This window comes from Sus scrofa, chromosome 5 (genome assembly GCF_054392235.1).
Source record: "Sus scrofa isolate SSC_HxYL_T2T_F1_AM1 chromosome 5, Sscrofa_HxYL_maternal_Yorkshire_Landrace_v2.0, whole genome shotgun sequence".
Taxonomy (NCBI): Eukaryota; Metazoa; Chordata; class Mammalia; order Artiodactyla; family Suidae; genus Sus; species Sus scrofa.
Window position 1 is genome coordinate 39,574,168 of NC_139387.1, and position 13,069 is coordinate 39,587,236.

At 34.9% G+C, this 13,069-nt stretch overlaps 1 protein-coding gene across 1 annotated transcript in view; it reads right to left on the reverse strand.

Annotated features, from left to right (window-relative positions):
- ZFC3H1 (zinc finger C3H1-type containing) overlaps window positions 1–13,069 on the reverse strand; it is a 53,968-nt gene that overhangs the window by 16,889 nt on the left and 24,010 nt on the right. Inside the window, exons 11-22 of the mRNA XM_021092001.2 lie at window positions 12,555–12,676; window positions 11,926–12,075; window positions 9,391–9,565; window positions 9,020–9,151; window positions 8,112–8,654; window positions 7,917–8,026; window positions 6,658–6,789; window positions 6,430–6,551; window positions 5,083–5,184; window positions 4,586–4,705; window positions 3,057–3,240; window positions 1,505–1,691 (exon numbers count right to left, since the gene is read on the reverse strand). Of these exons, the coding sequence (XP_020947660.1) occupies window positions 1,505–1,691; window positions 3,057–3,240; window positions 4,586–4,705; window positions 5,083–5,184; window positions 6,430–6,551; window positions 6,658–6,789; window positions 7,917–8,026; window positions 8,112–8,654; window positions 9,020–9,151; window positions 9,391–9,565; window positions 11,926–12,075; window positions 12,555–12,676 (2,079 nt within the window). The remainder of the gene's footprint in view (window positions 1–1,504; window positions 1,692–3,056; window positions 3,241–4,585; window positions 4,706–5,082; window positions 5,185–6,429; window positions 6,552–6,657; window positions 6,790–7,916; window positions 8,027–8,111; window positions 8,655–9,019; window positions 9,152–9,390; window positions 9,566–11,925; window positions 12,076–12,554; window positions 12,677–13,069) is intronic.

A 13,069-nucleotide genomic window follows, 5' to 3' on the forward strand; every position in this document is an offset into this window, starting at 1 on the left:
GGGGAGTTCCCTCATGGTTCAGTAAACTGGGGATCTGGTGTTGTGAAAAATGTGGCTCTGGTTATAGCTGTGGTGTGGGTTCAACCCCTGGTCTAGGAACTTCAGTGTGTCACAGGTGTGGCCAAAAAAAAAAAAAAAAAGAAAAAAGCAACAAAAGAACTATGTGGCAAAAGAATAAAAGACTTAATCAAGAAATTAAGAGGTCTTTTAAAGACCGAACAATTTAAGGAAGGCTATAATACCCTATGACTTGTGGTGATCAACAGTATTAACAGTACAAGGCTCCAAGGAAAAAACCAAGCATATGAAAAAACAAAAAACCAAGCATCTTTCACCATCCAAATCTATTCAGCTCCTGAGTTAGGAGAGTTAGAGAGTAGCAAGTTCATTCATTAAGGGACATTGTATTATCCAAATCTATCTGTTTTGAATTTCGGTTAGCAAGTAAATGACAGATCTGATGATAACAGATTTATATGAAAGTTTATCTGAATCAAAAAGTTTTTGAGTTCAGCTGGTAAAAGTTTAGATATTAATGAATACTTATTTCACAAGTGAATCATTTATGGAGTTCCCACTGTGGCTCAGTGGAAATTAATCTGACTAGTATCCATGAGGATGTGGATTCAATCCCTGGCCTTGCTCAGAGGGTTAAGGACACAGCATTACTGTGAGCTCTGGTTGTAGGTTGCAGACACAGCTCGGATCCCATGTTGCTGTGGCTGTGATGTAGGCTGGCAGATGCGATTCAACCCCTAGCCTGGGAACCTCCATATGCTGAGGGTGTGGCTCTAAAAAGACCAAAAAAAAAAAAAAAAAAAAAAGTGAATCAATTATAATTTTAAGTTTTAGCCTGGGTAAGAAGCTCCCATTTTCTCAGAGGATGAGGAAAAAACCCATTTTTTCACCAAATCTTTTTATTTTAGCAAGATTTTATATTACTATGATTTATAGATTAAGATTATTTCCCTAAGTAATGAGGATGAATAATTAAAAAACCAAAATGCATCCTGGCTTTCATGAAAATGTTATACAAACATTAAAAAAAATTTTTTTTTCAGAGTTCTCTTACGCAGTGGGTTAAGGATCTGGCATTGTCCCTGTTGTGGCTCTGGTCACTGCTGTGGCACAAGTTCAATTCTGAGAACTTCAACATGCCACAGGTGCAGCCAAAAAAAAATTTTTTTTTCAGGTGTTTTGCAAAAAATTCACTTAACTTTGCCCAAACTAAAACTGCTTAAGAATAGATAAGCATAAAATGTTTTATGTTTTTTTCATTACCAATAAAGTAAACAACAACAACAAAAAATCACCTCTTTACTAAACATTGTCTTCTTGTTTAAAAGTCTAAATTAATCCTGACCCAGAGAAGTGGTTTTGAGGTTACTGGTTATTATCATATCTATATGCAGACGAACACATGACCTATTCAGCTTACACAGTGACATTTAAGATGACCTAAAGAATTATGATTTCACATACAAACTTTATATCTTCTACTCACGGTCCAAAAACTTTGATAATCAGGAGCATATTCAACAGCTGTTTCACACATTTCCTGAACCTCCTCCTTGGTTCCTCTTTTTGAGAACAATCTGAGGTAATGGCACCAAATTTCTGGATTGTCCTTGTTGTTTTCCAAAGCTCGAGCCAAAACATTTAAAGCAGAATCCAAGGACTCTGAACCTAGCCTACATGTTTGAAAGAAAGAGCGGAATTTTTTTTTTTTTAAATGCTTGAAAATACTTTTAAATCAGCCTAGTCTAATGAGTCAACTTTTAAATTTCATTTTCTATTAAAACTTACCAAGAAGCTATGACAAAAGCTATCACCTATGACAAAAGGAAGTAGATTAAGATTTTAAATCACATCTGTCCAAAAAAGGTCCTGATTTCCTATAGACCTTTTTTAAGTTCTTTTACAATTCCTTTTTAAGTGGATGTTCAATGAGCATTTACCAGATAAAAACAGTGTTGTAAAACCACTAGATTATCAACTTCAAATGTGCTATAGGTCCATATTCAGCAGTACCCTTTATATTTACACTCGTCTATGAATGGGAAAAGTTAAACAATTCTCCCTCAAGGCCATCTACTGCCAGCACAAAATAATCAAAGCTTTCAATATAATAGTTCTTTTCAACAGTCAAGGGCTTGCTATCTCTTGGAGAAGATAATTGTCTCTCATGATCCTATTCATAAAATAATGTACAGTTTTTTGGCCTTCACTCAGTAAATGAGTCAGAAAAGAAAACACTGTAACTTATCCCATTAACATGAAAATGATCCACAAGGTAAGTTAAATAAGCGATGTATTCAGATGTGATTGTTAGCATTCTGCAGTGCTACTTTATTACAAAAAGTCGCTATACCAAGTTTTAAAATAGAGCAGCCTATTTAAAAACAAACAAACCTGACTATTACAATTCTAAAATTACAGTAATAAAAGATTACTCCTGGTAATACAAAAATTATTCCTGGCAATCCTATCAACAAGTAGGAGTCTGAAAATGCAATTATGTAATAGAAGCTGTCATTTTTGAGATAAATTACTATTTACCTTATTTGAACACCCATAACAACACACATAGAAAATGTATGTAAAAAAATTCTGGTCAATTGACCAGAATTTAGAGGATCTTAGACAGGCTTTAAATTTCCAAATGAAAATAAACAGAAAATTTAACCTGTTCCACTGTGATTTTATCATAATTTTGAGACCAAGACTACCTGACTTATTAAAAAAACTCAATGATTAATTCTTAGACCACTCAGAATTTACTGTTTTAACTAATAATACTTTGAAATAAGTAAGAGCCCAGTGAAGTTAAAACTGTAGCTAATTCATTACTCACAGACTGAGCCATGCACATAACTCAAGATCTAATCTTAAACTTTTTCTAATAGCTTTAGAACAACAAAGTGCTTTTGGCTTTGTCAAAAAACAAAGACTCCATTGATACTACGAAGGAAACCTGATTACCAGAGATGAAATAAACCTCAAACATAAAAATATAAATGTGTAACAGTTAACACAAAGATTAGAAGGGGACCTACCCCTCATTCTGATTCAAATACTTGTATGCAAGCTTGAGCCAAAGTTGTACATGAGACGGATTTTCAAGCACACTTGCTTCTAAATTAGCTATGTCATCAGTCTCATTTGTAAAGTATCTGACATCATCTGGAGTGACAACGGTATCCAAAGCTGGAACATTAATTCGGTTCTCTGGCTGGAAGGCTACAAAGAAAAGTATTATTAGCTTCACAACATCTCTAATCCACAGATCCAAGAAAAGACAACTGGCCTCATCTTAAATCTAAAAGCTCATAGCTTTAAGAGAGATCATACAGGGAGTTCCTATTGTGGCTCAGCGAAAACGAATCTGACAAGTATCTATGAGGAGGCAGGTTCGATCCCTGGCCTCACTCAGTGGATTGGGATCTGGTGCTGTGGTGAGCTGTGGTGTAGGTCACTGATACAGTTTGGATCCCACGTTGCTGTGGCTGTGGTGTAGGCGACTACAGCTCTGAGTCAACTCCTAGCCTGGGAACTTCCATACACTTGCTGTTGCGGCCCTAAAAAGACAAAAAAGAGAGCAAGAGCGGGAGAGATCATACGGTTTATTGCCCAAACCAGGACACTTCCACGAGTAAAAAGTGATATTAAAAATTACACCAGGACAAGAAGTATAAATTAGGACTATGCTGGGCAAACTGTAAGAACAACCTCCCTACTCTAAGGCTAAGTGTCATCATCTGATAATTCACATTCATTAAATTGTAAGAGGAGTTCTAGCTGTGGCCCATTGGGGTTGGCGGCATCTCTGGAGAGCTGGGATGCAGGTTAGATCCTTCAGGCAGTAGAGTGGGTTAAGGATCCAGCGTTGCCACAGCTGCAGAGTAGGCTGCAACTGTGGCTTAGACCTGATCCCTGGCCCAGGAACTTTACATGCCGCAGGGCAGCCAAAAAAAGAAAAAAAAATTAAGAGAAAGTCGTAATTTATAAACATTATTTATTCCACTATATCTAAATTAGAGAACAAGTATTACATTAATATAAACATCATGAAAGCATATTTGCTAATATACAAACAATAATTACGCAAACTTGAGATTATAACGCAAGGTATGCTTGACAATAAGGTACTCATTCACACTTTGTTCACTCACTTCATTCATTCATTCTGTGAGTCTACTGCATATCAGAAAACACAGACTCAAAGATGAAACAAAACAGAGCGCCTGCTATCAAGGACACAGGCCAGGTAGTAGTTCTCAAATGGGAGCAGTACTGCTTCCTTCAACCCACTCAAGTAGGTTTAGAAATATTTAAAGCTGTCACATTTACTAAAGGGTGACCCTCACATTTACTAGGCAGGGGCCATGAATACAAAACTCAAGAGGCAGTCCTCACAAGGAAGAACTAACTGCCTTAAACACAGAGTGGCATCACTGTTGTAAAAAACAAAAACAAAACCCAGAAATTTTAAAAAGGCTAGTAGATTACACCAAAGGATTCGCAAAGTGTTAGACAAAGATTAACACCACAATTTAATGACTGTGGGTCTTAAATTACTTCTTACCATATTTGATTGGTCCTGTAGACTGTTCCTCGTCACTACTGAAATTATTCTCTGAAATAGGTTTTCTCCAAAACTTTGGCTTCCACTTTCTTTTATCTTTGTAGGTTGTAAATGGAGGTGCTAAAGGAGACAGGAGATGGTTAATAGTTAATAGAATTAGTTTTTTATAGTTTTGGGTTTTTTTTTTTTTTGGTGGGGGACAGTGGGCTGTGCCTACAGCATGAAAAAGTTCCCAGGTCAGGAATTGAACCTCTGCCACAGCTATAACCAGAGCTACAGCAGTGAAAATGCCAGATCCTTAACTTGCTGAGCCACAAGGGAACTCCAGTTTTTTAGTTTTGAAGGCTACCCAAACAATACACAAAAAGAGCTAAATGTATTCTAATGTTACTCAGAAATGACTTTTTTTTTACACTGAGAACATAATGCCAAAAAATTTGCTCGACAAATTTGCTCTATAAGGTTCTTTAGTGCAGCAGAAAGAGATATATACTCACTATGGCCTTTACTTTCATTGATGTTGCTAACAAGGAGAACAGCCATCTGGTCCATTGACATTCGATCTTTGTTTACTCCAAAAAGCTTCTCGACATATTTTTCTGAAAGTAGAGCAATGCTATCTTCATAAAAAGTATAATAAACATGGATTACAGAAATTAGGCTAACTAAAGACAAAGAAGTGAAGAATAGTTTAAAAGTTAAAAGTACTAGTCAAAAACACCCATGGCCTTCTAAAGGGCAAGGAAGGCCTACATTATCTCAACTGCTAGAGCAAATCCCACCATATCATGCACCCAATTTGGGCTGGAAAAGAGTATTTACCAAAACAACCTAAAAAAGTGAAAATTAAAGTCCCTAATTGGGAATGATTAAATAGATTCGGTGATGTTACAATCACTCTGAGTCATCACAATACTGAATTTAACAAACACCAATAATGTGAGAAAAAAGAATGTATACATGTATGTGTAACTGGGTCACCATGCTATACAGTAGGAAAAAAAATTGTATTAGGGAAATAACAATTAAAAAAATTAAAAAAAAAAAAAAAGTGTACAAAGTACTTTTAGGGAGTTCCCATCATGGCACAAAGGAAACGAATCCAATTAGGAACCATTAGGTTGCCTGTTCAATCCCTGGCCTTGCTCAGTCAGTGGGTTGAGGATCCAGCATTGCCGTGAGCTGTGGTGTAGGTCGCAGATGCGGCTTGGATCTGGCATTGCCGTGGCTGTGGCATAGGTTGACAGCTACAGCTCCGATCAGACCTCTAGCCTGGGAACCTCCATATGCATCGGGTGCGGCCCTAAAAAGACAAAAAGACTGGAAAAAAAAAAAAGGTCTTTTTATACTTCATTGTAGGATTTGAAACTACAGTCTACAGTCGTCTCAACTTCCAACACCCCTCTATTTTCAAAAACAATAAATAGGGTTTATTTTTAAAATATCAGTAAAATTTCTATACAACCATGTGATATACACTGCTAAATAAACTGAAATATTTAGATGAGCACCATCAAAAGAACTTTCTGCAATGATGGATGTCTTATATATATGCACTGTCTTATTGGTAAGTACTTACCAACACTGACCTCAACAGTGGCTACTGAGCATTTGAAATGTGGCTAGTGTAACTGATGAAATAAATTTTTATTTTAATTAACTTAGATTTAAATAGCAACATATAGCTAGTGACTACTGTAGTGGATAGAGCAGACCTAGATAAAGTGTCAAAGATGAATGTATTGAATTATTATAGCTCTTTAAAGATGTCAACAACTGAATATAAAGCTTTTAAATTGCCTAAATTCAAATTTTCAGTTGAGAAACAAGAGGTCTTTAAGAACCTGCTGCAGCAGCAATTTCTTCATCAGTGCTTGTCTCTGAACAACCAATCAAAGACAGATTATATGACAGAATGTCCTGGAAGAGCTGTTTTCGGCTAAGCGTATAGTCTTGTGTATGCTGCCTAAAAATAAATAACAACACAGAAAAGATAATCATGTATATACCAAAGCCAAATAACCAAGACTACCTTTTAATTTACAAACTGCTCACAAATAAAAACTACTCACCATTGACAATCATCATCATTACACGTTCCTGTTAAATCAAAACGGCAGAAACACTGATCTGGTTCGATCATATTACTGTATGATACTGAGCTTAGGGGAAGTTTTTCCTTGGTACGATAGTATGGACTAAATCTAAGAAGAAAAGAGGCAGACAGGCACATTATGATGCTCTATAAACATTCCTCAGAAAATTTAAGAAATTTTCATCTTTTCTTTCTCAGTTAAAGTTTCTATACTTTGAGCTTACTATTTATCTAATTATTAATCTAATACTATCTGATACCAAAATGAAGTCTCACAAACAACAAGAATATCAAGTCCTAGGAACATGATACTTTTATACCCAGGATATAAAATATAGGAAACAGAAAACAAAGAACAAAAATATCCTGTATTCTAAAAGTAGTAATTTTTACCACATGATAAAACTCTATAAAACACTGGTCTTTTTTTTTTTTTTTTTTTTGTCTTTTTGCCTTTTCTAGGGCCGCTCCCACAGCATATGGAGGTTCCCAGGCTAGGGGTCCAATCGGAGCTGCAGCTGCTGGCCTACACCAGAGCCACAGCAATGCGGGATCCGAGCCTCATCTACGACCTACACCACAGCTCATGGCAAAGTCAGATCCTTAACCCACTGAGCAAGGCCAGGGATCAAACCCGCAACCTCATGGTTCCTAGTCAGATTCATTAACCACTGAGCCATGACGGGAACTCCCAACACTGGTATTTCTTACATTACCAGCCAACCAAGAAACTAGAGAAAAAGTTTACACTACATAGTAGATGCTTAATAGTTTTATAAAATCATACCAATTTAAGTCTAACAGCTTCTAAAAGTCTTAAAGAAAAAAAAAAAAGCAACCTCTCACTAAGGTAATCATCTGAAAGTATCAAATCAAGTTTATGAAAGCTGGCCAATGTTTTCCTTAGAGTAATAGTAAAACATTTTAAAAAATTAAAAATTCTCCTAAGACTTCAGTTATTTTTCTTAAAATCTTTAACAGACAGTAATTGAGAATTCTCCACAATTCCACCAGTAGCTAGAAATTAAGATTTGATAAGAATTGATGAAACCAGGTGTGAAGTGAACCTTACTTCCTCTTTGGTTCAAGTCTGAAAACAAGACAGTAATTTATACAAGTTCATTTTTTTCATGACCATGATTCAATTTTCATTATCATCAAATATGCAAGCTTAGGATATCATTAACAACAAGAAGCAACCCTGAAACTCAAGCTTATTAAATCTTCCTTCTATACCTGTACGACTTAAAAACTAGAAGGGGACTATGGTAGGGTCTAAACGGACATGGCTTCACTTCTGCTGCTTTACTCTGTGCTGTCACAAAATCCACATCCACGGAAATCTCCTGCAAAAGAAAATAGTAATTTCTTAAGGCAAATATGGCTAGGGTGAAGTCTAGATTTCATAAATAATTTGAAATGTTCAGTTACCTGACCATGCAAAATCTTGTCTGTAATGCTTGTGGTAGTTTTTAAAATCAGTTGTTTTAAGCTGTCAGCTTTTGAATATAATTTCTGCAATTCACCAATTTTTAATCCTAGAAAAAGTTCTGGTTTTTCTACTGTATTCTTGGTAGGTTTGTTTATACATTCTTTGTTAGGTGTATCAGTGTGCTTGAGGTTAGGTTTAGTGAAAGAATTGGATTCTAAGAATGATCTTCTTCGTTCTCTGTTTGATCCAGCCAAAATCTCAACATCAACATCATTTTCCTCTGTGTCCAGACTTAATTTATCTTGAGTCAGATCGTGAAGTGAGGGCTGAGGTAAAGAAAATTCAGGTTCCTCTTCCACAAGTGGAGCAATATTTTGTTGTTCCTTTGCTTTAAGGGCCCTGGCTTCTTTTAGTTTCTGAATTTTCAGAGCATATTCATATTCTAGCTTTTGTAATCGTCTTTTTTCCATAGCAATTAATTCTGCTGAATGCTTTCTTGGACTTGATATTGGAGAATTGTCCAGTCTCATCATTTTGTTTGGCTGGAGGGAAAAATGGTATCAGTATTTTATATTGTTATGATTTTATAAATGATTTTTGGTAAGATAATTAGGCTATCCCTATAATACAACATAATAAAACTAAATCGATAAATAAAATAGTTTTACAAAAGCTTCCCAACAGATTTACCAGTTAATCTATGATACACAAAAACTTTAAAAAAAAGTCAAAGTAACTTTAAAAATAAATTTCTAAAAATGTAGATGTCATATAAAAACAAAGCTTTACCCTTAGTTTCCTTGAATATGCAGTAAAAAGCTTGAATTTTTTATATATCTCTTATCCTCAAAAGTATTATTAAAACCTTCTCCTTTTCAAACATAAAATATTTCTACACACAACTTACTCCAAAGCGATCTTGTTCCAGTTTACGTTTTCCTATTTCTTTACTAGCCACTGCTTTTGCCCGAGCAAGTTCTTCTCCATATTTCAGAGTTAAAGCTTTCTTAATTGTAACACGTTGCTGAACTTTGTGAATCTGAAATATTGGATAATTCTGAAAATGTAAATCTTAGAAGAGGAAATATCTTCTCAAACATAGTAGCTTTAGGGTATTCAACTGAAAATTAAAATACGAAAATACCACGTTTCAAGAGAGAACAAAACATAGGTTATGTATTTTGATAGTTTCGGTTTATGGTTTTATTAAAAATTTGGCCCATAAAAATGTGTAGTAAACATGAGACTACAATATTTAATTTTAAAAAAGAACATTACTTGTTCCTGAAGCTTCTTCAAAAACATTCTATTGACACTGAGAATTTTCTCTGTTGCCTGAAGCTGCTCTGTAAGTTTCGTAATTTTTGTTTCAGCATTTCGAACAGATTCTTTCTTCTTAGCTTCCTGCTGTACTAGATTCTTTAAAACAGATTCATCTTTCATCAAGAGAATCCTAATTGGGAAATAACAAAATTCTTATTAATGTTTGTTTTTCTAAACTAGTGGACTAACACCATCACAATAAAAAAATTACAAAGTAATAGCTCATTTTTAAAAATATATTTGATACACAGAAGTGAGTATTTCAAAGGATATTTTCATATTCACCAAGTATTCCTTTCATCATACATGTATTCAGATAGACACTGTTACATTTTATGAAAGCAACTATAGGTCTGATCTTTAAAAAAAATTGGGAGTTCCCATTGTGGCTCAGCAGTAATAAATCCGACTAATACCCATGAGGATGGGGGTTCAATCCCTGGCCTCACTCAGTGGGTTAAGGATCTGGCATTGTAGTGAGCTACAGTATAGGTTGCAGATGTGGCTTGGATCTGGCATTGCTGTGGCTGTGGCATAGGCCAGCAGCTGCAGCTCCGATTCAACCCCTAGCCTAGAACTTCCATATGCCACAGGTGCAGCCCCCCAAAAAAGGAAAAAACAAAACAAAACATTTGTCTGTGTAATGTGAATAAAGGCTGAAAAGCTGTTAACAGTAAATGTTCAATCAGCCCTATATAACTCCTAAATAATAAACTTAAGACATAATTGCTGTTTAGCTTCATTTATAATACTTTTAATATATACACAAAAAACATCTAATAAACATAATCAAGCATATTTAATTACCTAACAAACCTCTAAGTCAATTTTATCTAAGACAAGGCAAGGAAGGGAAAAGGAAGTTTAATTTTTAAACAATAGACAGATGTAAAGTTTGGAACAGAAGCAAAAAAAGACAAAAACAAATTTATGGATACAGATTTTCATCTTGATCAACTACTGAATATTATGGTTAAAAAAATGAAACATCTTATTTCAAACAGTCACAACAATTAACATCTAGAGTGAATCATAAAGGCAGAGAATATGTAATAGGATGGGGAGAAGAAAGGCAAAGATTTTTTAAAAATGTATTCATTTGTTATGAAAGTTATTAAAGAAATGGAATCTAAAATGAATTTTTTTTGGCTGCACAAAAGCTCCTAGTCCAGGGATCAAACCCACACCACAGCAGCGAGCGTGAGCCAGGGCAGTGACAATGCTAGATCCTTAACCTGCTAGGCCACCAGGGAACTCCCAAAATGAATTTATTTTAACCTCTTTTAAAACATACATAACACCAAATGCAAACTATTACATACAGAATGGATAAGCAGTGAGGTATAGCACAGGGAACTACATATAATCTCTTGGGATAGACCATGATGGAAGATAATATAAGGAAGGGAATGTAGGTATATATGTACAACTGGATCATTTCGCTGTACAGCAGAAAATTGGCACAGTATCAATTTTCCAAAACACCATACATAAAACCATTTCTTATTGCTAACTTTGGAGTTTATGGTCCAAAATATTTCATCTAATATCAACATTTTTCAGACCTCCAATATCAGGATACATCTTTTTCAATTCTATTTGTTTTGGCCACGCCCACAGCATGCAGAAGGTCACCAGCAGGGAATCAAACCCTCACCATAACAGTGACCCAAGCCACAGCTGTGACAATGCTAGGTCCTTAACCTTGTAGGCCACCGGGGAACTCCAAGATATGTCTTAACAATTTTTCATACCATGGTTTTTATAATTTTTATTTTTATAATTATTATAATTATAATTTATGTAATAACATATAATAACGTTTATACGACCATGTGTCTTACTGAACAGATTAAGTAATGACTATTTCTATCAAGTTCACCTTTAATATGCTTCCAGAATTCCTGTTATGGCTCAGCGGAAACCAGCCTGACTAGCATCCATGAGGATGCAAGTTTGATCCCTGGCCTCACTCAGAGGGTTAAAGATCTGGGTTAAAGATCTGGCATTGCCATTGCCATGAGCTGTGGTGTAGGCTGTAGATGCAATTCGAATCCTGAATTGCTGTGCCTGTGGCATAGGTCAGCAGCTATAGTTCTGATTCAACCCCTAGCCTGGGAACCTCCATATGCCACGGGTGTGGCCCTAAAAAAAAATAATGCTTCCAATAAAGGTATTTTAAAAAACATGGAAGAGGTTTTAAAGAAAAGTCTAAAACAAGCAGTTTCATAAATGCTTTTAGCAATGATAAGTCACACTTATATCTGAAGAGGAAAACTCTCTTCTGAAGTCTTGATTTTTTTTAAACATTAATACTATTACTTTATGTAAATGTACAATTCAACAAAATGATACCTTTCTCTAGTTCTACCAAGTATGAAAGAGTTAGTAATCATATAGTGTAATTTTTGACATATACCACAAAAATATATACCTCTAATATAGAGAAATTTAGAAACGTGCACTATTTAATCAGATAATGAGACTTACCTATGTTTTTTAAGTTTTGCTTCTGCATCTGTAACCTGCTTAGTAACCATTGCTATCCTGCCAATCCCATCAACTTCTACATCAGAGTTTGCTGGGGATGATGAGCTTGTCTTCAGCTGATCTGATTTAATTAAACGCTGTTTCTCACGACTAAAATAATGAATAAAAATTAATAAATTATACCAAAGAATAAACTGAAATTATTTTTCTTTAAAGATGTATTCTATTTCATAACATAAAGTAAAACTACTAACTAAATGACTAACATAATGACTAATAATAACAACGATGATCAATATGCATGACCCAAGTTGGCATTTAAAGCTGACAGTGTAGTTCTCCTTTAAAACAGCTTTTAGCTTTTTCTAAGCTGTTTATATCTCAGCGCATCACTTTATTCGGGTTTAGCATCACTTTATTCGGGTTTAGAGATGATGTCTGGTTCTGGTTCCCCCTCCTGTGCAAGCGACAGGAGGGGGAACCAGAATGTCTGGTTTATAATGTCTGTTATAAAGACTTAACTCATCTTGAATAAAATCATCACCTTCATTTTCCAATGCCAATAAAGTGTATACAGAGTACTAAAAATAGTATATTCCCTCAAAGCTAATTAAATAAATGCCACTTACTTGGCAATCTCCTCCTTTAACAATCTATATTCAATCTTCTTTTCTTCAGGTAGAGCTTCAGGTGTTCGCATAGGATCATTTTCTTTTTCAGATTTTGGAGGTACTTTTGGCTTTGAAGCTTGCTAGAAAACATGTGAAGTCAACCAGATCAAAAGCTTTCATAATCCCTAAAATCTATATTTTACTTTATCTGGTGTAAATTCATATATTTAAAAATAAATGAATATCTTCACCATTATTTTCTATTCCTTTTTAAGAGACAATGCTGGCCGTTAACCAACAAAGTAACTGTAAAATCCATTAAGTAGTCAAGACCTATGTTTAAAAATAACTGAACTATTTCATATCTAAACTACTGTTACAATTAGGGATAGGGATAAAAGCTGTACTTAGATCATACAGTTGAACAAAAAACTGTTTTCTGGTAATGTAACGCAACTGCAAAACAATAAATTTCCTTAGTACAGAGGATAATTATCCACACAATTTTATTATTTTGAAAAATGGATTAGTCA